The sequence below is a fragment of the Panicum virgatum genome, chromosome 8N, assembly GCF_016808335.1.
Source record: "Panicum virgatum strain AP13 chromosome 8N, P.virgatum_v5, whole genome shotgun sequence".
Taxonomy (NCBI): domain Eukaryota; kingdom Viridiplantae; phylum Streptophyta; class Magnoliopsida; order Poales; family Poaceae; genus Panicum; species Panicum virgatum.
Window position 1 is genome coordinate 15,361,865 of NC_053152.1, and position 25,773 is coordinate 15,387,637.

The 25,773-nt window shown below is 48.2% G+C and overlaps 1 protein-coding gene across 15 annotated transcripts; it reads left to right on the forward strand.

The window, feature by feature from the left end:
• Positions 1-17,578: 17,578 nt before the first annotated feature.
• LOC120685380 (disease resistance protein RPM1-like) lies at positions 17,579-25,571 on the forward strand. Of its 15 annotated transcripts, none has more exons than XM_039967251.1 (3): positions 17,579-17,846; positions 20,784-20,842; positions 22,535-25,571. In XM_039967251.1, exon 3 carries the CDS (start codon positions 22,540-22,542, stop codon positions 25,261-25,263), a length of 2,724 nt encoding a protein of 907 aa, XP_039823185.1. In that variant the 5' UTR covers positions 17,579-17,846; positions 20,784-20,842; positions 22,535-22,539; the 3' UTR covers positions 25,264-25,571. The 15 variants fall into 15 exon arrangements, with proteins under 15 accessions (XP_039823185.1, XP_039823194.1, XP_039823190.1 ...); XM_039967260.1 differs by having other exon boundaries at positions 17,629-17,846; positions 20,784-20,857; XM_039967256.1 differs by having other exon boundaries at positions 17,629-17,846; positions 20,784-20,857; positions 22,538-25,571.
• Positions 25,572-25,773: the final 202 nt, after the last annotated feature.

The following is a 25,773-nucleotide window of genomic DNA, read 5'->3' on the forward strand; positions in this document are numbered from 1 at the left end:
CTATCCCTCTTTGTGTGCCCGCAAAACCACCGCAACATCCGCATCTCTACAACACTCAGTTGCTGGATATGTCGCTGGATAGTAACGAATGCTGGACAGGAACGAGCAACAAAAAAGAAGAAATCAGTAATTGATACGACGATTGATCAATCACAGTAAGAAAGAAAGAGCATGCGTTTACCTAAGTATTGGCGTGGATCTTCTTCGGTCGAGTCCGGATTTTCCTTAATTATTAAAAAGAGTAAAATGCACTGTATGTTCTTAAACTAGTTGAGCTGTTCTGTCCAGGTCCATCAACTTTGAAAATATATTTTTAGGTTCAGGATCTATTTAAGTGAGTTACTTGAGGTCCAAAACTTGCCACGCCATCGCCCGCATCCGATGTGGACGTGCCACGGTGGCAGCTAGAGGGCGCCCTCGCTGGTCCACGCAGGGCGTGCGTCAACCTGGCACCTGGCCCGGTGAGCGCGAGCGTGGCGTACGCGAGCGCGCCGCCGGGCAGAGCTCGCCGGCGCCCTTCGCCCCCTTCCCTTGTTGCGCGGCGGTCGTGGGCTGGACGGGCTGAGCGGCGCGCACGGTGGCAAGCCGGGCTCCACGCCGCGCGGGGCTCCGGCGTTCCGCGGCGGGCGGTGGCGCGGCCTGCAGCATCCGGGCGGAGGCGGCTCGCAGAGACCGCGGAGCGGCGGCGGCGCGCGGGTGAGTGGGAGGAGGTGGAGAAGGAGCAGGGGCGGCCACGAGTGAGCCGAGCGAGGCGCCGTGCCACTGAGTTCAAGCTCGTCCGATCCCAATCGCAGCGGAGCAGGGGCCTCGCGGCGGAGCAGAGCACCTAGAAGACTGCGCGCCGCCTCCTTCCTCTTCCCTCGCAGCGGCCTCGGCTCGGCTCCGGCCGTGGCGCCGCTCCTTCCTCCTCCCTCGCAGCGGCCCCGGCTCGGCTCCGGCTGCGGCGGTGGAGCTCCAGCTCGAGCGCCGGCGAGCCATGGGGGCGTGCGGCGGGGCAGAGGACGCTCTGCTCCGAGCACCTCGCCGGCTCCCCCTCCGTACGGCGCCAAGGACCCGCCGGCCTCAAATTGACCACGCAAACGGCATGGGCATGCTAAGAGACTCACCCCAAAGCAGCACAACACGACAGCAGGGCCCCAAATCGACTGGAACACGGTCGACCACGACGGAGGCGGCGGCGGAAAGCTGAACGTCGACGAGCTTTGTGTTCCGGCCAACCTGCTGCACAAATCGACCAACGGTCAAGCCAGAGATCACTACGGCATCAAGACGAGCATGAGACAAAAGCAAGGAGGAAGAGAACGCGGCCAGAGAAAGCGGGCCACAGCAAGGCGGTCCGCGGTAGTGCGCCGGCCGGCCGTGAGGAAGAACGGGGCGGGTAAGCGGCTCCGGTACTGCGGGGCGCAATTGAGCGGTGCAAGAGGTGCACAAGGATGAGGAGAACACATTGACATAGCCAATTTGGATGGAGGGTGAACGGAGTGGCTGGATTATGCCGGCGCGGTGGAGCTCGGCTAGGCCGCCGGTGTGCGCGGGGGAGCTCCGGCCGGCCGCCGCGGGCTTGCGCGCAGACGAGCTCTGCCCAGCAGCCGCGAGCGTGCGTGCCGAGGAGCTCCGCCACGTCCACCGTGGGCGCAGGCAAGCTCCGCCCGGAGTCCGCCCGGCCGGCGCGAGCGCGCTCCGGGGGAGCTCCGCCCTAGCCGCCATGGGTGCGTGTGGAGGGCAGCTGCGCCCCGGCTGCCGCAGGTGCAGGCAAAGGCAAGCTCGGCTCGGCCGCCGGTACGCGCGAGGGAGCTCCGGCCAGCCGGCACGGGCGCGGGCGCAGGCGAGCTCTGCCCGGCGGCACGCTCGCGCTCACCGGGCCAGGTGCCACCGTGGCACGTCCACGTCGGATGCGGGCGATGGCGTGGAAAGTTTTGGACCTCAAGTGACTCACTTAAATAGATTCTGGACCTAAAAATATATTTTCAAAGTTCATGGACCTGAACAGAACAGCTCAACTAGTTTAAGAACCTACAGTGCATTTTACTCTATGAAAAAACTAACTACAAGTAAGAACATCTCCAGGCTGAATTTGGTTGAGCCGTGCGCCTCCTCCGTCTAGGGCCAGTGTTTATTGACGTTGCTTTTCTTTAAAATTCAACCCCTTTTCCCCTCTTTCATAAATGCAAAGTGTGTCATATCATCTTCTAAAATTTCAACTTAAAAATCCACCTATACATAGAGAAATTAAAAAGACAAATTGTACTAGGGGTTAATTTGAACAAAAGAGTATAGTTTGGTTGATAAAATGAACCAAACAATAGTTTAGCGGTTATATCCGGACTTTGGATATAGTTAAGGGAGTATATTAGACTTTTTTGACCCAAAAAAATCATTGGCACTAGCAAGGGTACATGATGAGGTGATTTATTGGTTGATATATAAGATTGTTTTCTCCGATCGGATTGCTATGCATACCAAGCACTCCCAAGAAAATGCCACCCCACTCCCCCCGCTCGCAATAAGTTCATGCTGTGTCCGCGTCTCACCACTCCTGCTGTGCAGCACGAAACGATCCGCCACGATGGCGGTAGCAAGTAGCTTGCTTGTGGCTACCATGGTGGGTGTGGAGGGCCTCAGCCCTCGGGTAGTAGATTTCATAGGGTACTTGTCGCGGTTTTCATTGGCAAAAATTGGATTTGGGAAGAAAGGTAGGAGGATGGAGATGATGTAGCAGGGCTACATGTCAGTGAGATGGAGATAGAAATGTAGCGGGGTATTCTAGTCTATATGGAAATATCAGATCATGCAGGTGGATCTATATGCATAATAAATGATGTACATGTACAGAATGACATATTTGAAGTAGAGATAATTATTGAGCGCGTTGGGTCAAGCTCAAGACACGCGCGCCCTACTGTGGTCCCGTTGGAAATATTTGGGCTGCTTCAGCGCATGTGTTTTTATGTATTTTACTTCTTTAAAATGCAACAGCTTTCTTCTCGAGTGTCCTTTTTGAAATCCGTTTGTACCAGTGCATTTTTCTTACCCTAAGATATATGATGGTCAGGTGTTGATTGGTTGGTAGGCTTAGTCCCTAGCTAGTCTAGGACCAATCCAAGCTATCCTTCACCAGGCTAATAAATCAATGCAAGTTATGCTGGTGTTACATTTATGTCTATATAAGGCCCTGTTTAGTTCCAAAAAAATTTTGCACAGTGCCCGTCACATCGAATTTTCAGACACATGCATGTAGCATTAAATGCAGTTGAAAAAAAACTAATTACACAGTCTAACTGATTAGCACGAGCTAAATCTTTTAAGCCTAATTAGTCCATAATTAGATATTATTTGTCAAGTAACAATGAAATGTGCTACAGTACCAAAACCCAAATTTTTTCACCAACTAAACACACTCTAAGTTGATACATTATCGTCCCTTCATAAGCTGTTACATTGTTTTATCGTCTTCTACCTTCACATCTTTGAGGAATAGAAGACAGGGCTGCCGCACACAGCGCGCGCATGCCTCTGCGAGCCACCGGCCTCCACGCCAGTGATCTTATTGCTCCCCTGTGAGCATCAATTACCATAACATTTTCTAATTTATAAGTATGTGTGTACACGTGAATTGTCCCCCGACTATCTCCTGATACAGCCCATTCTTGTCTTGCAATAAACTTCACTGCAAGATAACGACGCTTGCCCTCTGTTATAATGTGGAATGTATCAAATGCATTTGACTGCCAATGACATGAACAGAAGTTAACAATTTCGATATGAACAAACTGTTAGAAGCTCAACTTTCACTCTCATTGAGCTGAGAGGATGACACTCAGTGTTGGGGCAATTTTCTGGGGTTTTTCATTCACTCAAACACAATGCCATAGCTTCCAACGGGAGGGGTGGAAACACATTTATACACAGCTGCAAGGCAGCCAGCACTAAGGCATATTCTACTCCTAGTCTAAGATGTCAAATGAAAGGACTAACTGTTGTCCTATCTAGATGCTAAAGCAGTCCAAGATGCTGTCCTCTAGAGCAGCAATGGTGCTAGTGCGTGCTGCAGAAAATGAGATGCTGCAGCCCCACACAGGACTACAAGTACAGCCCCACAAAGACCACAAGTACAGGACTTATTCCCTTCACAAACAAAGTAGTACAACTATATGAATGGGTCATATATATTCAGTGTCTTATGTACCCTACTGTATCTCCACGACACTTATAGAAATAAATAAAATGCTACTGCACAAGTCAAATTTTCTAGAATAAGCTATTTGCATCCACAAAAGCAGCTATATTGACAGCTACATTTGAAGGTGTAAGCTTCATTTTATCCACAGTTTCTTCATGATCGTATTGCTACAGTTCAAATATAGCTTCATTTTTAATAGCTCACTCTATTTTGGTTATATCAACGATGCCGAAACAATCGTTATTCAGCCACGTACCTGGAGGTTTTTCTTTGAAATGCAAACTCCTTTGGCATGTTCGGTCAAAATCCTGTCATGTAATTAAATAATTAGGATTGGTGGTACAAACACTAAATGCACATTTTTAGGGGGAGTTCATCCTATGGTTTGTGATTTTGGAGACTAACCTGTTTGCAAGTTTATCTTTTGTAGTCTCTTTTGGGAGTTAACACTCTTAGAGAATGTTTCTCACGCTCAATGTGAATTAACAACTCTATAAGAGTGATTAGATAAAGTAGTGTGCTTTCATGCATATTGAGCTAGGCCTTATTGAACTTAAATTTCCATATCTAAGTTCATAGGTTATGTGCTCATACATTTGTTCACCTTGGCATACCCAAGTACCTCTCACTCTTCTTTTCAAGTGGTACAACCAAGGTAACTAAGTGACCCCCGGAGGTAAGCAAGGTTCTAAAAACTCTTTCATTTGGTATGCAAGGTTCTAAAAACTCTTTCATTTGGTATATTTATTATTTCTTTATTCTTTAGAGCTACCTCCGTGTATGATATGATTTAAGCTTTCTTGGTCTAAATACCTAGTTGTGCACTTGATTTTCACATTATCATTTTCATACACACACTTGTGGAAAGTTTAGCTCATGTCATGCAAGTTTCATGTTGTGTGATCCACCTTAGTAATCATTCAAGTGGTATCTTCATTGATATCATACACATGGATCATGACTCATGGAACTAACTCCCTAGGCTACTAATTTTTCCCTTTGAGCTATATTATTTTGCAAGGCCTTTTTAGGTGATTTGACTCCAAAGAGGAAGAAATGTGGATCAAAGCAAGTATCTCCCATAGGGGGAGAAGTATCTTCCAATGGGGGAGAAATATGGGGAGAAGAAAAGGGGGAAAATCATGGATTTAGGGGGAGGTCAAGTCGACATTGGATGGTGGTAAGCATCCAAGTAAGTGTAAGTAGTTCAAATTGTCAATTTTTGTAAATTTATGCTTGCTTTGATTGTGTTGTCATCAATCACCAAAAAGAGGGAGATTGTAACGAACATGGCCCTATTTAGGCCATTTCGAGTGATTTTGGTGATCGTATGACAACACAATCAATGGGACTAACGAGTTTGCGAGATCATACTTGTAGGATTTCTTAGGTCCCTTGGATGACGTCCAAACCATATCCGAGGCGTCCAAAGCGCCGTCGAGACGAGATGTCCAATGCACCGTCGAGTCGAGATGCCCAATGCACCGCCGAGACGAGACGTTCAATGCATCGTCGAGACGAAGCGTCCAACCCACTGCAGAGATATCAAGTCGCAGTGAAAAAGCAGAGACAAATGACCGCTGTAACGAGTTGGACAAGTGGAACAAGAAATATGAAATTTCCAGTGGGGTCGGATAATCCGAATGTGCAGGGTCGGATAAACACTTCAAAGCAGCCGGATTATCCGACGCCATGAAAACATAGGTCGGAATTTGACTCGTAGCATTCTGCAGAGAGGCTGTCACTTGGCTTGGAAAATTGTCAGTTGGTTCGGATTATCCGAATGGGTCAAATGAGCACGTCGGACAAATACTCGGATGATGTACCAGAGAGCATGTTTCTCAGATGGAAAACTCTTTGTTGGACCGGATGATCCGACACGAATGCTTATGAGCGTCGGACTAATGCTTAGGTGCAATGATCAATGAACGTTGCAAATGGAATTCAAATTTGGCACTGCTCCGGATGATCCGACGCATTGATCAAGTATGGGTCGGATAAACACGTCGGATCAATGACGTCAGCAAAGGGCAACGGTCACTGGGGAACCATAGTGGCATCAGTTTATCCGAACATACCTAGTCGGATTATCCGACGCCCTCGCAGAAAAAAGATCAACGGCTCTAAAACGGCTAGTTTACTTTGAGGGCTATATATATGGTTTCCCCCCGGTCATTTGAAGCTTGCTGGAGTTCAGTGAAGACCTGGACACATTGAAGAATATCTCCAAGCCAACCCAAGAGAAAAGTGATCAAATCCTTTAGGTTTACCACATCCTTATAAGTGAGAGTGCTAGGATAGCTCATGAGTGAGTGTAGTAGCAAGGTGTTGTACCTTGTGGCTGGTTCTTGAGTGAGCCAACAAGAAGATCTCGGTGAGTCGGCCATCTTTGAGTCTTGGTGACTAGCCGGCACATCTTCGACCCTCCGGCTTGGTGTGGAGCGGCGACGACAAGCTTTGTGCGGGGGACGTGGAGACCCCCTTTCTTGGTGGAGAAACTCCTTAGTGGAACCCGGGGCCAAGGTGACTGTGAGTGTTCACGGAAGAGACTTGGTGGCCGAGAAGCAATACTCTTTGTGAGTGCTTCAACAATATGGATGTAGGTGTGCCTTTGTGGCTAACCGAACCACGGGATAAATCTTCGTGTCACAAGAGTTTGCTTTCTCTCATCCCTCTTTAACCTTCCGCATTTACTTATTGCAATCCTTGTTTGCCTTTATTTTCTAGAGTAGAATCTTGATAGGATTGGCTATAAGTTGCATAACTCTTTTGGGGTGAGGGTTTTCACACTAGTTGCACATCTAGATAGCATGATCTTAGTTTAATTTATATGCAAGTAGTTGGAGCTTGAGGTTAAGGTTTTTAGTTTGCCTAATTCATCCCCATCCCCTCTTAGGCTACGAGCACCCGATTCCTTTCAAACTCGGGACCATGTTGAGACACCAGTGAACATATGTTGAACCCTCACCATGGTTCTGTGGGGTGCACATCTATAGATTTCAGGCCTCCAATAGTAAACAAGGGAAATCTCGGAGCATCCTATACAATGTGACTGTCAGCCTTAGAGATGCTCCAATATAAGAAAATATAGAAAGAGTAAGGGAAAGTGGAGAAATAAATCTCCCCTGTAAACCAACATTAAATACAAAAGAAAGAAAACAAGAAGCTATTTTACCAGACATGATATACTACTAACACGTGGCTCTAATTTCCCGATTGTTGTGTCCGGGTCACAGTTTACAGTCATCAAAGACACCTTGTGCGCCTCACCTCCTTTCTCCCTGATCTGCCCACACAGATTGTCCAGCAGGATTGTGGTGTTTGAGTTGATGTCCAAATTAATATGCTTTGGGATATGATTCCGACTCCAGGTGTTCATGAACAGGATCTGAAGACCATCCATATCTGAGGGTGGCTTCAGTTGCTCTTGAATTGTCACATAGAAAACATGAGTGGAATGTGGTAACACATTGCATTCATTTACGCAGATGTACCTCTCCGAGCTGTTTGGGATAATAAGAAAGAAAATTTCATCTTCTGTCTTGTTGATTAGGCTTACTGTGCACTGGATGGGTTTATTTGGTTTGAATACTAAGTGGAGCTCCTTGGGATACCCATGGCTTCTCTGCAATTAAGAACCCATACAGTTAAAGCAGCATACAAGATAGACCACAACGACAATTACAAAAAAACTACTGTTGATCTGTAATTTGCGATACATCCTCGTAAACCTTTAGTTCTCAGCGACTTTGAGAGACAATCTATAGTTTTATGAAATTTACTCAAACTTTATGTGGTAGCCATAATTTTCCTGTGAAGCCAACAGTGATAATTAGGTATATAATTTGCCATTCAGACAAGGGTGCTGGCATCAGGCAGTCCTATTGCAGGTATATGCAGCAACTCCTTATTTGTCATTCCTTTTGTTCTATGAAGGGTTTACCATCATAGTTAGGATAGACAAATGACATCAGACATCAAAGAGCAACTTTGAGGACTTGTTCAACTTGATGTGCCCCATATTGCCAGGCGACAATATTTGGTTTTAAGACAAAATATAATTCCAGAGAAGGTTGGACTATTTGAGAACATATTCATTTTCTGTCGACGTAGTATGAATAAAAGGATTAAAAGAAAGTCGATAAGATTATTTGACTGTAAACAATGTCCCTATGCCCCTTTACCTCCTGAAATGAAGTGTCATCGAATAAATATTTTTGTGCAGTGATAGCATAGCTAGCTACAGCTTCTCATGCCAATGGTGATGATGTGACAAGAAAATTTCAAATTTAGGATTATATTTCTGAGCTTTGCTTAGCACTAGAAGCATAGATTAATTTATTTTCTTTTGCAGAAACGTTAAAAACATTGGTGGACTTGGAGTCACTCATGGCACAGGAGGTGGGCATAAAGGCTGGTATTTATTAGAGTATATTTGGTAGTTGTAGATATACATGTGCCATATGTATCCCGGGGAGCCTTGCCCCCCAAGTCTTGTACTCTTATATATACCAGCCGAGGCCTCAATGCAATATATCCACAACATTACACCAATCCTATTATTCTACATGGTATCACGAGTTTAGGGTTTGAGATCCTAAGCAACCTTCCCCTGCCCTAATCCTAGCACTGCCGGCGCCCCTCCTCTCACGCTGCCGCCTTCCCCCTATTTCCCACGGCGCCCCTCTAGGGCGCCCCCTCGCCGGCCTTCTAGCGCGCCCCTGGGGAGGTCGCTCATGACCTCCGCCGGGGGCAGCACCCTCCTCGATTTCCATGGCGGATCCTATTAGTCCGCCGCCTCAGTAGTGTCAAGCAGCAGATCGGAATTACCTCATCATCCGCCATGGAGACGTCGACGACAACTCCGCACCGCGCTACCGTGGTGGCAGTCGCGGCCTCCAAGAGATGCTCATGCTCTACCCCGCGCTGTCGTGGTGGCAGCAGGGGATCGTGCGTGGCTCATGCACCTCATCGCCGGCGGACTCCCTGGAGGCCCCTCCGATTCCCCCCTGTCGCCGTCATCGCCTGCGGAGATCCTCTCGCCCCGGCAGGATCTGCCGCCGCCGCCCCTGGCGGGATCCGTCGCCGGCTGTAACCGCCTGCGGGCGGGATCCGCCCCAAGCCGCGGCTCTCCGCCTGCCCTGGCGGGATCCGTCGCCGGGCGCTGCCGCCTCCGGGCGAGATCTGCCCCAAGCCGCCACTCGCTGCCCGCCCTGGCGGGACCTGCTGCCGGGTGCCGCCGCCTTCAGGCGAGATCCTCTGCCGCTCCAGGCGGGGGGCCGCCCGATCCGGCGGGATCTGCCCTGGTACCTCCACCATCCACCGCTCCTCTGTTCCTTCCTTTCCCCCCTCTCACGCTATGGTGTGTTTCACCATGGTGGGCAGATAGGGGACAGGGTAAGGGAAGGGGGGGGTTCTGTGCTACGCACACCCGGAGGTCCACAATGAGATGTTGCTGCTGATTAATTTTTTGGTAATTTCTGTGATTTTTTACTCGATCACTGATCAAGATTGCGTCGCCCATCGCCCGTCGACCGCATGCCTCTTCTTCGACATCGTCACCGGCCGTTCTTCTTCAACACCCATGTCGCCTGGGCTGGCGTGCAGTGCGCGTCGGTGCACCACCCGCATTGCCGCCAGGCCCCTCCGCGACACGGTCTCCAAGTCAATCGTCCCCGACTTCTCCGCCATGTTTCTGATCTGCGCGGCATCGTCGTCTGTCGTCTTGTGTGTGTGCACCCTCGGTCTGATCAGCCAATCAGCATACACGCACGGATTTGGGATGGGTGTTCTCAGTACGCGTGCATCTTACCCGAGCATGGAGGGCTGCTACTGTGTCGTCTCTTCGAGCAGCAGCGGTTCCACACGTGGTCTTCTCCGCTGTTGCTTCTTCACCGCAGCCGAACATCCCCGACCTCATCGTCGACTCGTCACTGTGCGCCCCACGCATGGTCTTCATCAAGTTGTACGAGTTCTTCACCCTCTCTTTCGAGCACCGCCGCCGCATCACCCGGATCATTCGGCCTTGTGCTGAAAATCTGGGTTCCCCTCCTCGCTTCATCTAGCACAACCACGTCGCCAGCATCGCCATCTCGTTCCTGACTACTTCGTCTACTCCAGCAACAGCAGGCGTTGGCACCTTCTACCTCACCTTCTTCTGCGCCTGCGACCGCCATGGAGGCCTTCTCTGCTGGTCCCCCTCGGCGACGGCGTCTGGTTGTGCATCCTCCCTTGCATGTCCGGTATTGGCAACACCGGTGCGTGCCCATCATCTCCGATGCGTTCCCGAGCCTGGCAAACTCAGGCATGTGTCGCCCGATGGCCTGACTGCATCGACTTCGGCGTCGCCCCCCTCTACGACTGCCTCGACGCATCGCCATCTTTGTCTCCGGCGTCTTCTCCATTACGCCACCACCATGGCGCCTCCTTGTGCGCCCAAGGCTTCATGTGCGGCTACCTCGTATTCGGCTACCTCGACAGCTCTACATCGACCACAGCTATCCTATGCACGGCATCTTCAACCATGGCTCCTCGCCCTCAAGCTCGGCTACATCGACATCGGCACAAAGGGCTACCATCCGCATGAGTTACCCGCCAGTTTTCTCTCCAGTCGCAGCATCCACACCGCACCGACGTTATGACTGCGGGGGATGTTAGTCCGTTGGCTTCTGCTTTCGGCTTCTTCTCCAGTCTCATCGTTTGCGGTGCTCCCACTGTGACTGCGGGGGATTATTAGAGTATATTTGGTAGTTGTAGATATACGTATCGTAAACTGCCATATGTATCCCGGGGAGCCTTGCCCCCCAAGTCTTGTACTTTTATATATACCGGCCTCAATGCAATACATCCACAACATTACACCAATCCTATTATTCTACAGTATTATTGTAAGAGTATATTGGGTTGCAGATGAGGTGGTGCAGGTGAAGAAAGAAAAACATGATAAGTTTTGTATGGCTTAGGACATGGTTTTCAAGGGAAGTCTCAAAGAAGTACTTGAAAGGCTAGGCATGGTGTGGAATCTCGGTGGCATTTATTTAGCTGGAATACATTAAAATCCTACAAAATTGTGTTTGTGGGACCATGCTATTTCTCATGATTGAACGTACCTCTACCACTGACAATGTATTCATGCCAGTTCTGAAAAACTCCTTGCTACATTCTTCTACATCAAACATCTCAATTATTTGCTGTATATCTGGTCTCTTTGCTGGGTTCAAGTCCATGCAATCTATGCTTATCTTAGCACAAACTCTTATTTGTTCCAACACTGCATGTGTCGTTGATGACATCCCTAACCTCTTTCTCCAGATTTCAAGTACCTATGAGATTAAAACGACCAGTTATAATTTATGAAATGGAGCAACATGTTTCCAAACAGGAATTTGAACAATATATAGTGTTCTACTATAAAGTATTCCATATTTCTGGTGAGAAAACTAATGGCAACATATTTATTTCTGGTAAGTGAGAAAACTAATGGTAATATCTTAAGCAATGGGAAATCTGGTGGACGAGCAGGGTGAATCCAGGCCTCATTGGTGAGTGGTGACACGTGGCATCAGTGAAAATTTTGGTACTGTTTTGTAATTTTCTTATTCAAAATGAATTACTTATGGATTTCTAGATATAAAAACTTTTTTTATATTTTTGGAAAATACAAAAATAGGCAAAAGCACCTTTGAAACTAGCTAGAGGGCCAAATTTGTTCAGTTCCATTGTTCGATGCTCAATGAAATTTGGTTTGCAGGTTCCATGGCGAAAATCAGACTCTGACAAAGAAAAATGGAGTTCTTTGAATAAAGATGGCTAAATGTTGTGAAATTTGATTTCATGATTAATCTAGTAATGTGTATCTTACATAGTAAATCTACATGATTCTCCGAATATTTAGTCAAACAAAGTTCGATAGATAGGAATCCGATAAAATTTTGAATTGCGGGGATTGCCGTTTATAAATGTCTAAGTTCCCCTAATTTTTTCAGTAGTGCAAAGTCATCTTAGAACACATGTCAAGTTTTCTCCGAAAGAAAAAATTGTTGTACTTTCGAACTTCAAAAAATACGATTTGACATTATGCAACAAATCCTGTACACTCAGGATGTTCTACAAACAGTATAACTATGTAATTCTTTTATAGGAAATTCATTTAAAGTTAATAAAAATAACATGGCAAAGTCATGGAAACTGGTAATACCTGCTCAACTTCAGAATATCCCTTCTGTCCTGTCAGTATCTCTTGGACAATAACACCAAGACTATATAGGTCACACTTGAATGTCATCACATGATTATAGGATTCTGGTGCCAAATATCCCCTGCACCGTAATTTGTATAGACTAATAATTAGATATGTATAGCCTCGCGTGTATAGTTTCCATACGTGTGTGTGTGCATTTTTCGTTGGCGATTTCCTGGAATTAAACGTCGCATCTTCCTATGATTCTTTGTGCGGGATATCTAATCAATTCGAATTCAGGTTGAAGAGGGTCTTTATCCTCGTCGTATCCTTTATATGAAAATCTGGGGCCAGGGGGTCATTCCCTTGACTCGTACTGATGAGAAGTTTTTTACTCCACGAGAAATTGAACAAAAATATGCCAAATTGGCCTATTTCTTGCGCGTGCCAATTGAAGTATTTTGAATACCAATTGCAAAAATTGCAATTGTAAGGGGACTTTCGAGTATTTATCTAAAGAAAAGAACAAACGAGGATAAGAGAAAATTGATTCTAATTTGTTTTGTCCAAGTAAGATAGCAAGGTTGAGATTGTTTGATTAGTCATCATATCTTGAAGCGGGCAAGAATAAAAGAATAAAGGATTCGCGGTATGGAATTCCATTACTGGAATATTTTGAGTTACTTCCTCCATCCAAATATCCAAGGCCCAATAGAAAATCTGAAAAATCCAAGAACGCAAGCCCTATTCCCATTTTCCCTCGGAGTCAGACGACGCTGGACGCTTCGTTTATCGCCACGGCAGTAACTCCACCACCCGCGCGTGCACCAAGGCTTGGCAACAGATCAGATGTGCCACCCGCGCGTGCACCCAAGACTTGGCAACGGATCAGATGTGCCCAAGAATGCAGAGCCGATCCCAGCTGCCAGACTCATTTAAGGTGGGATTAAGCCCCGTCGTCTCAAACGAGGAGGAAGTAAATACTCTTCTCTCCTTGCTAATTCCTCCTTAGTCTTTGAGCCATCAACAAATGGGCCTTGGATAGTTGGATGGAGTATTACTATAACTTATAACCATAAGGTAATCCCTCAAAAGTCAGTGAGGGGATAGAAACACTAAAGTACATACAGGTTTAGTAATGAGAGAATCTAAATTTTTAGATATTTTTCCTCATAAAAGGAATCGTAATAAGGACTTGAAATTGGTGGAAATGATCAAGCAGTACTTTCTTCGGATTCCGGTCTAGAGTATGTTCCCATTCAATTGTTAAAGAAATGGCTATCGAGAACGAATTAACCCTTTATTCTTTTTTCTTTTTAAGTATACCCTTCCATGGGAAAGAAGAATAGGACAAAAGATATGGAATGCATTACAAAAAAAAGGATGAGGTCACCCCCCTATTACGGTGCGTGGTGCTTACCCTAATCATATCTCTCTACATGGTACCTTTAGTCGAGGACAAATCTAATCCCAGGCCTTCCTTCTGCTACCCTGCATCATGATTCCCACCCCTGCGATGCCCTAGGCCGACGTCTCCTCTGCGGCCCACTGCCCATCGCCCCCTGCCCCCTATTACTTGCGCCGCCTCCCCTCGCCGCCCCTCCTCCATGTCGACCGAATCCTCCGTCGACTCTGCTGTGCTGGGTGCCAGCCATGGCACCATACTCACCTCCGATCTAGGCAACATGGCTGCTGCTGGAAGGTGGCTTCGTCCCTGCTGCACCACTACCGATCATCGTACACCACAGTCTGTGAAGCGCACATCCTTGTCACACGTTGGAGATAAAGAACTCTAACTACTCCAAGTGGGCATATTACAATCCCATGTGCGGCAAGTTTGGCCTCAAGCCACACATCGACGGCTCACTTCCTACGCGCCCCACTGATCCCTAGTGGGATCAAGCCGACTGCCATGTTCGTAATTGGATCTTCAGCTCCGTCGACGACTCCGTCCAGGACATCACCAGGGAAGGAGATGACCAGACTACCCACGATCTGTGGCTCGCCATTGAGGGTCTCTTCCGTGCCAACAAGGAGATGCGACTCCATACAGCAAGGCAACTCTTCCATCTCTGAGTTCTGCCAGCGCATGAAGATGGTGACTGACTCCCTCCGCGACATCGGCCACGGTGTTCCAGACTCGCAACTCATCCTCAACCTCCTTCGTGGTGTCGACCCTCGCTTCACCACCATCGTTGACGACATCGCCAACTCCATCGGCTTCCCCACCTTCGCCCAGGCTCGCGACATCCTTGTCCTCAAGGAATTGTGCCTGGCAAACTCGGACAAGGTGGCCTCCAGCTCCACCTGCTCGCTTCCTCTGGCTCCTTGTCCAGCAGCTGCACCAGCCTAGGATGCCGCTCCTCCTCCAGTGATCCTGCTCCCGGCTCTGCCTGCGGTGCTTACGCGGCACAACAGTGGTGATGGCAACGGAGGCATGCAATGGCAGCAATTGCAGCGGCAGTGGCAACTTCGGTGGCAACGACGGCGGCAAGCGCAACGAGGGCAAGGGACACTAGCAGGCCGGCGTCACCCCTAGCCCTATAGACAGCCAAGGACCAACATGCCTTGGTTCTACTTCAACCTGGGGCTGCAGTGTGGCAAGCGGCAGGCGGCTAGCACGGCTTGGCTCTTAGGCTGCTCGGCGCAGCACCCCAAGCCCACCACGGCATTTGCCCTATGCAGGTGTCGTCCCCAGCCCAATCATAGGATCAGGCTGGGCTCATTGTTGTGCTCAACCAGATGGCACTCCAGCAGTCTAGCTAGGTGATGGGACTCCGGCACCTCCAATCACATGTCCTCGATGGATGGTATACTCCGCTCATGCCTACCCACTTCTCATTCTTTCATCACCGTAGGCAACGGTCATCCTTGTCACATGCCGTGGCAATTCCGTTCTCTCCACCAGCACATCAAACTTTGCTCTTAACAATGTTCTAGTTGTTCCATCACTCATCTATAACCTACTTTTTGTTACACTATTTACATGTGATAATAACGGTTCCATAGAGTTTGACGCCATTGGTTTTTCTGTCAAGAATATCCAGACTTGACGCGTGATGCTTAGCTGCAATATTGACGGTGACCTCTACACCTTCCCAGCTGCCACTTCCACTGCTCCACATGCCAGTCTCGCCGTCACATCCACCCTTTGGCATCATCGCCTTGGTCATCTCGGCTTGGCAACTTTAGAAACTCTTCAGAATAATTCTTCTATAAGTTGTGATAAGACAGCTCATACTATTTGGCATTCATGTCAGTTAGGGAAACATGTGCGTCTCCATTTTTCGAACTCTAGTTCACGGAGTAGTGTTCCCTTTGAGCTTGTTCATTGTGATGTTTGGACCTCTCCTGTCGCAAGCATATTTGGTTATCGGTGGTATCTAGTCATTCTAGATGATTATACTCATTATTGCTGGACTTTTCCTCTTGCCCACAAATCAGATGTCCTCTCTAACGTTACCAATTTTTGCCCCTCCATCCAAACTCAGTTCGGTCTCCCTATTAGAACTTCCAAGCAGATAACAGCACAACGTTTATCAACAGTCTGACTTTTCTGTTCTCCTCGTTGGGTATCCACTTACGGTTGTCTTGCCCTTACACTTCTCCACAGAACGGGAAAGCCGAACGTGTTCTATGCACCCTGAACAACATCAGCCGCACCCTACTCATCCATGCGCACATGCCTCAACCCTACTAGGCCGAGGCCCTTGCCACAGCCACCTATCTCCTAAATAGGTGGCCCTGCACCTTGATCCAGAATGCCATCCTCTATGAGCTGTTGTACCGCAAGGCCCTCGACTATGTTCACTTTCGCGTTTTCGGCTGCCATTGCTACCTGAACCTCGGCACCTCACAAACTCACTCCACGTTCCACCGCCTGTGTCTTTCTCGGTTACCCGACATCTCACAAAGGCTATTGCTGCCTTATCTCTAGACAAGGCGTGTTATTATCTCTCGTCATGTCATATTCGACGAGACGTGCTTTCCTTTCGGTTCACACATCCCCTTCTCCTCTTCTAGCCTCAACTTCTTCCTTGCTGGTCGAGTTGCGCCGGTGCCTTGTACTGCTGCAATAGCCCCCTTCCCCATAGAAGCTCCATGGCTTGGTAATGTTGAGCGACCGCGCTTGTCGCCCTAGCTTCTTGATGAGCCGCCTAAGGATCTCGCGATCCTCTTCCATGGCCTGGTGCTATTCAGCCCTTCGACCTCGCTGCATGGCTTCTTCACCTCCGGGGCGGGTCAGGTGAACCCCTTCCCCCCTCCCCCACACGCTTAGCAGCACCTTCGAGTGGGTCAGGTGGACCCCCACACGCCCAGCAGCCACGGCCGGGCCACACCCTGCTGCCGTCGACGTTCCTCTGCTGCCGATCCACAGTAGCATCCAGCTCGTGTACAGCCGACGCACGAGGGATGCTGCTGCTGCGGGTCATGCGACATCTCCTGCTACACCCGCACCAGTCGCCTATCGGCTTGCGACTCGGCCACAGACCGGCTCTCTTCATCAGGTTCATCTGATGATCCTATCTACGACGATCACCGTCATCTCGTCGGCAACCACAGTGGATTGGCAGACCCCCACTAGCGTGCTGCGGTGGCGGAGGAGTTCCAGGCCCTCGTCGACAATGGCACTTGGTGACTTGTCCCGCAGCCTCCTAGTACTATTGTCGTGAGGGGCAAGTGGATCTTCAAGCATAAGTTCCACTCTGACGGCACCCTTTTAGGGGAGAGGGAGGTGTGTTTTGATGATTATCAAAAACTTATAGGTAATGAAGATTGATTGGTAATCTGCTGGAGCACCTCCATCATCAAAATATTAATTTTTTAGTATTTGACAGAGGGATGAGTAATTTGTTGGAGATGCTCTACCAGGCTAGACCATCGATATTGCTGGCCACGTGGAGCTGAGACACAATGAAAAAAAGAAAAAAAAACTTTTTCCAGCGCTCCTCGATTCCTACATCCGACAGCTCCAGGAAACGTTGCTCTGTGATTACGGCAAGCAGGCCATAAGCTAGCGCCGAAACAGCTGCTAGCGTAGCAAGGTTCGCAGGATTTTACGACGCCACCTCGGCCCAGGCAGACCATATGGTTACCTGTTGGAGGAGGCGCCGCGTGCCAGCCCACTTGATGAGTCGTCCAATGGCAACTTGCCCGGAAACAGCGCCAGCGGAACATGTGCCACCGGTGTCTGGCCCTGGCCAACTGGTTGCTGCTGCGTCCTGCATACCGTCGACGACTTTGCCAAGTCTTCGCAATGAAATTTCAAGATCTATTTTCATGAGAGGAAGCGACAACGAAGCACGACTCGACCCAGAACAAATCAGAGAGAGAAATTATGAAGGCATAATAATGCAGGAAGGAGCCATGAGCCATCCATCAGCATAGCTGGCTCATTGGCATTGCTTCTCCTTCCACATCCAGGTCAAGGTCTCCCCTGCCTTCACCCTCTCCAGCAGGCTCAACCTCCATTGCTAGAAGCAGCAGGTGCGTGCAAGTTTCATCCTTGTGTTAGCTCGTGTATGAGCCGAGTTTCAGTTTCAGATTCTTGTTCTTTTCGTGCGAATTAGCCATTCTGGATTCCCAGAGTCAGATTCTGATGTGCTGTGAGGTGTTTTCGGTCGGAGTGTCTCCCCTCTGAAAGCCCTGTCGTCTGTGCCTGCCAAGCTACCACAGCTAGGCTCTGTATGTAGATCCATGTATCCAAAATGATATTCCCCCTTACCATTTCCGCCTTGATTTGCTGAAGACAATTTTCTAGTGTTTGTTAGAATATCTTAGAAGAAGGAAATCATGGTTCGTCCGGTTCGATCTGCATGTTACGCTTCTTATATAAGTTACGGTAACACTCATTCGATCTGCAAATGCTTAGCAATTTTTCCGAATTTAGCACTTTAACCTACCTTTGATGTCTCTTTTGGCTTTGTTTGGTAATAGAACACCCAGCTCCACGTTAGATCTGAAGTTGTCAGGTTAAGTTCATTTCTCGTAAATAAAAAGTTTTTTTAGTGGGACGGTACGAGAAGCGCCTACCAATTTCTTTATTTAAATATATAAAAAAGGAAAAATACAAAACGGAATTTGTAAATGCTGCAAGCCTGCAAGCCCAAATAGAGCCCACAATAACTCACCCAAACATTTCCTATGTACATCGGCTCTGGAGCTATAATACCTAGTTCTATGAATTTTAAGGCTCAACTCTACCAAAATTACATGCATTGACCTTTTATTTTGTGATATAATTTTTTTTGAAAAATCCAAAACCTTGCGGTTCGGCGTATATTAATAAGAAGAAGAGAATTGACCCTGTTTATAGGTAAACCGGGCCCAAAAACCACACAATAGAAACTACAAAACATACCACTACAACACCTACAACTAGCAACATCTGCCGGTTGGATTGGGACATCAACCGGGACTCACTCGACTTTGTCTGGTCGGATTGGGACATCGAAAAGCCACACCAACCTACCAACTTATACTCCGCATGGTCGGATTGGGACATCGACACGAGTCACCACAACTCTCCGCTCGGTCAGATTGGGACATCGACACGAGCCACCTATATCTACACTCTGCCTGGTCGGATTGGGACCTTGACCAGAGCCGCCGCGAACTCTGCCCGGTCGGATTGGGACATCGACACGAGCCACCACAACCCACAAGACAACCCAAAACAAGAGAGAAAGGAAGGAAAAAGAAGTGAAAGCCCTTTCGGAAGCCGCCAACGCCGAAGGATGCCTCCAAGTCGAAAAAGGCCGACATCGCCTTCAAGACGCCGAAGACGTCGTCGATGCTAGCCCAAGAAGGGTTGGGCTTACACCCGCCACATCTGACATGGGAGACCGACGCCCAAGACACTGTCCATGTCCACAGACAGGAGCAATGTCCGAGCCAGAGATGCTCGACAACGCCTTCAGGAAGGAAAATGACGCCAATGGCGCCATCGACGCCGTCCCAAGGAGGGATGGGTTTTCACCCGCATCATCACCGCGGTGAAAAGACGGCTGGCCTTACCAGACCACCACCATGTGTTGCTGGCGAGCCTCCGCACGGCCGTAGCCCACGACGCCACCACGGCGACACTAGCGTACGCCCGAGCAAAATTGACGTCGACACATGCCACCATGGCGCCGCCGACACACCGCAATACATGCTGACCAGGCGCAGTCGAGAGCGCAGTCGCGAGCGGGGCGTCGAGCAACACTGAAGCCGCAGGCACCAAGTCGTGCATCCCCCAAACGCCGACATCCACGCCCCAGCGACGCGCCAACACAGGGGCTGCCGCCGCCGCACCCCGCCGCGAGCGCCGCCGCACCGCGCCAGGCCATGGGCACCGCAGCCGAGGCGCAGCAGCGCCTGGGCGCGCGCCCCGCGCCCGGCCACGAGCGCTGCCGCTGCCGTCGCGCCCCGCCGTGCCGAGCCCCAGGGAGGGCAGATCGGCGACCAGGGAGCCACCCCAGCAGCCCAGCCGCAGAAGCCGTCGCCACCGCGGAAGGTGCCGCCGCCGCCGCGCCGAGGCCCAGGGATGGCGGATCCGGCGGCCAAGGCCCGCCGCGCCGTGACGAGTCCCACCATGCCGAGGCCCAAGGAGGGCGGATCTGGTGGCCGAAGGCGCAGATCCGGCCGCAGGAAGCTAGGGATGGTCGCTGGCACCATGGATGGGGCAGCAACCGAGAGAGGGCGAGGGGAGGAAGGAAGAGAAAAAGGAGGAGTTGGAGCCCCGCGCTGCCCTCCTTGCAGCCGCACGGACTTCCGGCGGCTTCTTGGGCGGCGGCGAGACGGGGATGTGAGGGGTGGGGGGCAGAGTGAGGGCCGCGGTGCTCGGGGAGGCGGGCTCCGCCCGAGCCTCCCCTAGGAGGAGCGACGCGGATTCCCTAGGATTTTTGTGTTGCAGGGAAAGGGAAATTTGTGATACAATTTGAAAGTATAAATAAACTAGAAATCTTCTCCAGAGGAGATTCAACAATTTCTTCTGGACTGAGGTGAGAGAAAGCAATTTTGAGTGATATGTTTCGGGCTGTCCTCTACGACTGGACTGGGCTGGGCCGGGCTCACCTCCCCCCGAAGGGTCCACAGTACCGACCCTTCGTCTTCTTCCCTCAAACAGGCATGTCTTGCCGTCTTGCGCCGCCGGCCATAATGGAACCCGCGGTCGAGAGGCCAGCCTCAAGCCGCCGTTACGCCGCCGGTGAACTGATAGATATGCGCAGCCTTCACTCCCTGTGCCGCGCCTGCGTGCTGCGCAGGGATGGCCAGTTAGTTGCTGTAACAGCCCGTGAAAATGGTTCCCGGCTAGTTAGATCCATCCGATTCTTGCCCTTTATTTTCTTTATTAGCAACAATCTCTTCTGTCATCACTCCATCTTTAATCTTGATGCTTGCCTCGACTGTATTTTCATCCCTTCTTACTTGATGCTGCAGAGTTTTGCTGACCTGAGCGCTTGGAGCCCTGGATTGTTGCCCCCTTTTTTAGTCCGCCGGTGAGTCTCCAGCATGTGAGCTTCTAGATCTATCATACGTATCTCCATTTACGACAGCAATTGTGTTGAACTTTCAGATCATAGTTTCCTGCCTACTAGTTGACCTGATGAATTTCTTGGACAATTGCAGCCGTGTTCCTAGGGCCTATTGACTCATGAGTCATGACAGTTCATTTCTTAATGGGAAAAAATGGATCTGCCTTGCTGATTCTTTTGTTCATTTCAATCTTCCTTCAGTGGTGTAAATCGCGCGCGTTTCATTTCAATCTTCCTTCAGTGGGGTAATCGCGTGCGTTTAGCCACATCTTGCACCAGTAAAAGGATTTTGATGTTTAGTGTTTCCCTATAAAAAGTCGACTGACACCTGTGTAACTAGGCTGGCCTAGGCGCCCACCTAGAGGAACCATTTATAGTAGAGTCAAGAGTGTAGTTTCAGAAAATAAGTGTTATTTTGATTTAAAGGAGAAATTGCCTAGCATCTATTTTGATAGTGTCGAGCAAGTCGTATTTTGTAGTCAATGCATTCCATCTTTCACATTTAACTCCATTAAATACAATTTCATTTCTACTAGCTACTTGTTACGATAACTATAGCTGAGCTACTTTATTGGATATTAGGAAAATTTAAAAAATGACTTACACTGTATTTGCCATCAGGTTTGAGCTTGCAAGTTACGCTATCCTGATTGCTTTGCATATAAAGATATATGCCCTATATGATGCCACAAACATAGCAAATATGATGCCACAAAAGTAGCACAACCTGGATTAGAGAATTCAAGAGATACCATGATAGTTTTGTCCAGCTTTTATGCTTGCCTGACCTATATTTCATTACTCTCAAAGATATTTTGAACTGAACATTTTTCATTATACTCCCTCCATTCATCTATGCAAGGCCCCTTAGGAGTTAGGATTTCTGAAAAATTCAGATTTGGAAGGCCTATTCCCTCTAAAACGCTTCGAGGTCAATGCCGCTGTTACTTTGTCGCTCGCTTGCCTCGGGACTAAAAGAGGACTACGACTTCAACCGGATCTGCTGCTTCGTCCTCTTTTTATTCCCGTACCGCAGCGAGCGGGAGGCCGATGTGTTTAGCGATCGGGGCGGGTTTTAGCGCTGCACTTTGGATCCTGGCCGCCGGACTCAATTAAGGCAGGCCATCAGAAATGGGGAGGAAGTAAATGGGCCTCTCTCCATGCTAATTGTTCCTTGGTCTTTGAGTCAATGATAAATGGGCCTTGGATAGTTGAATGGAGGGAGTACAATTTATTGATGATATTAAGGCTGATTAGCTAAACTCCTGTATGTAATGATTTTCAGTAAAAAGGGTTCTACTTTAGAGGTTGCATTAGAGAATTACATTAGCCACTCATTGCCTATTAGATCTCAGATGATGAAGCCTGGTTATACATTTTCTGCTGTACTGACACATTGTACTCTGTTGATTGATATGGTTCTATTCAGTATCACCACGCCTTGAGTTTTTGCAAAAATAAGAAAGCGAACAAGCTACACATTCACACCGTAAAAATTAGAATTAAATATCAAAGAAGCCGCAAGTTATCCAGGAAAACTACCAGTTATAAATAACAGTATTCAAGAAAAATGCTATCTGGACTTGCAAGTTAAACTTACATTTCAATGAAAATTTTCTTTGTATGCTGTAACATGATTGATTTCATTTTCTTCAGCAGACATGGCAGAAGCTGTACTCCTTGCTCTCACAAAGATCGGTAGCGTTTTAGCTGATGAAACGGCCAAGACCATGCTGGCCAAACTGTCTGAAAAGGTTAATAATCTGAGAGATCTGGAAGACAAGATCGAGCAAATAAGGATGCAACTGACTGCCATGAACAACGTTATACGGAAGATTGGTACAGTATACCTAACTGATGAAGTTGTCAGGGGTTGGATTGGGGAAGTGCGAAAGCTGGCCTACCGTGTTGAGGATGTAATGGACAAGTACTCATATCACACACTTCAAATGGAGGAAGAATGGTTTCTGAAGAAGTATTTCATAAAAGGATCACATTATGTCTTGGTTTTTAGTCAAATTGCAGATGAGGTGGTCAAGATCGAAAAGGAGATCAAGAATGTTATAGAACTTAAAGAGCAGTGGTTGCAGCCATCACAGCTTGTTCCTAACCAGTTTATTGAGATGGAAAGACAACGGTCCCAAGACAGCTTCCCTCTACTTGTCAAAGATGAAGATCTTGTTGGGATTGAAGATAACAGGAGAACACTCACCGAATGGCTGTATTCTGACGAGCTTGACAGCACGGTGATAACGATATCAGGTATGGGCGGACTTGGAAAAACCACCCTTGTTACAAATGTTTATGAACGTGAAAAAATAAACTTTTCTGCTCCTGCATGGATGGTTGTGTCCCAGACCTACACTATGGATGCTCTGCTTAGGAAGTTACTCATGAAGGTTGGTGATGAACAACAGAATATTGACAAACTGGATGTGCATGATTTGAAAGAAAAAATAAAGCAAAAGCTCAAAAATAGGAAATGCTTGATTGTATTGGACGATGTCTGGGACCAAGATGTGTACTTTCAAATGTCTGATGCATTCCAAAATCTCCAGGCAAGCCGCATCATAATCACGACAAGGAAGAATCATGTGGCTGCTCTTGCTCACCCAACACGTCGCCTTGATCTCCAGCCTCTGAGCAACATTCATGCGTTTGATCTCTTCTGCAGAAGGACTTTTTATAACAAGAAGGACCACACATGCCCCAATGACCTTGTGAAGATTGCTACTTCTATAGTAGATAGGTGCCAGGGATTGCCACTAGCAATTGTATCAATTGCCAGCCTATTATCTTCAAGGCCACGGACATATTACATATGGAATCAGTTGTACAATCAGCTTCGAAGTGAGCTATCAAAAAATGATCATGTCCGAGCAATTTTGAACCTGAGCTACCATGATCTATCAGGAGATATCAGAAATTGCTTCTTGTACTGCAGCCTCTTCCCTGAAGATTACCCAATCTCACGTGAGAGCTTGGTGAGGCTTTGGGTTGCAGAAGGCTTTGTGGTGAGCAAAGAAAACAATACATCGGAGGAGGTAGCTGAGGGAAACCTCATGGAACTAATCCACCGCAATATGCTGGTAACAATGGAAACTGATGAGCAGGGAAGGGCGAGTACATGTACAATGCATGATATCGTGCGAGATCTTGCCCTTGCTGTTGCAAAAGATGAGAGGTTTGGCACTGCAAATAATTATAGAGCAATGATACTGATGGATAAGGATAAGGATGTTCGACGCCTATCGTCTTATGGGTGGAAAGACAATGCATCACTAAAAGTTAAACTTCCACGTCTTCGAACTCTAGTGTCACTTGGGACAATTTCATCCTCCCCAGACATGTTATTGTCAATTTTGTGTGAATCCAGTTACCTAACTGTTCTTGAGCTACAAGATTCTGAAATTACTGAAGTGCCAGCATCTATAGGGACTCTGTTCAACCTACGTTACATCGGCTTGCGCCGTACCAAGGTCAGATCACTCCCTGATTCTGTTGAGAAGCTCTTGAACCTTCAGACTCTAGACATCAAGCAAACAAAAATAGAGAGACTGCCACGAGGGATCTCTAAGATTAAGAAGCTACGACACCTTTTAGCTGACAGATATGCTGATGAGAAGCAGTCGCAGTTTCGGTACTTCATTGGGATGCAAGCACCTAAAGATCTGTCGAACTTGGAGGAACTGCAGACTCATGAGACTGTGGAAGCCAGCAAGGATTTGGCTCAACAACTGAAGAAACTGATGCAGCTAAGGACTGTGTGGATTGACAACATTTGTGCTCCTGATTGTGCCAATATATTTGCCGCCCTATCAAATATGCCACTACTTTCCAGCTTGCTTCTTTCTGCAAAGGATGAAAATGAGGCACTTTGCTTTGAGGCTCTCAAACCAAGGTCGACAGAACTTCATAGGTTGATTATCAGAGGGCAGTGGGCTAAGGGAACACTACAGTGCCCAATATTTCGAGGCCATGGGACACATCTCAGGTATTTAGCCTTAAGTTGGTGTGAACTTGGGGAAGATCCACTGGAGATGCTCGCACCACACTTGCCAAACCTCACAAACCTGAGACTTAACAACATACGTAGTGCAAAGACTTTGGTTCTTCCTGAAGGATCGTTTCCCCACCTTAAGATGCTTGTGTTGAAGCACATGCCTAATGTCAACCAGCTGGTGATAGGGAAAGGTGCCCTCCCTTGCATTGAAGGTCTGTACATTGTGTCGCTGGTGGAGCTAGATAAGGTCCCTCAAGGCATCGAATTGCTTCGTTCCCTGAAGAAGCTCTGGCTGGTGAACCTGCACAAGGGCTTTCTACCTCAGTGGAACAAGAGCGAGATGCACCATAAGATGCAGCATGTCCTAGAGATTCGTATTTAGGCGTGGTGGATTGGTTCCTTCTGCATTACTATTCTTCTATGGATCTAGTACTTGCAACCATCTCCAACATACTGTTACTGAGTCATTGACATCTTCGACTGTGCTCCACATTTCAATCTGGATCAAATTACTGGTGACTATAGCAGTGCTTAAAAATTGTGAAATGTTTATGTTTGTTGTCTTTGGGAAGCTCGCCCAAGTATTTGTACTGCTTATTCAGTTGCTCTCTGTTTTATTTTATTGTAAGAACAAGTGCCATTTGAATTTGATTCAATTATGTCAATGACGCATTCAATATTTCATCTCCATGCTATGGGGAATCTCTCAATCTGTTCTATAGAATCCAAAGATCACGACTTCTAGTGAGTTTGGGTGAAGAGAAAACTTGTAACTTCCAAATAGCACTGAATGGAGGGGGCCTGCACCGTGCGGCAATCTTAGGTCGATGGCTTGCACATGCTGGTAGCGGTCACAACTGCAGGCTGCAGGTGGCGACTGGCGGGTGGCGGC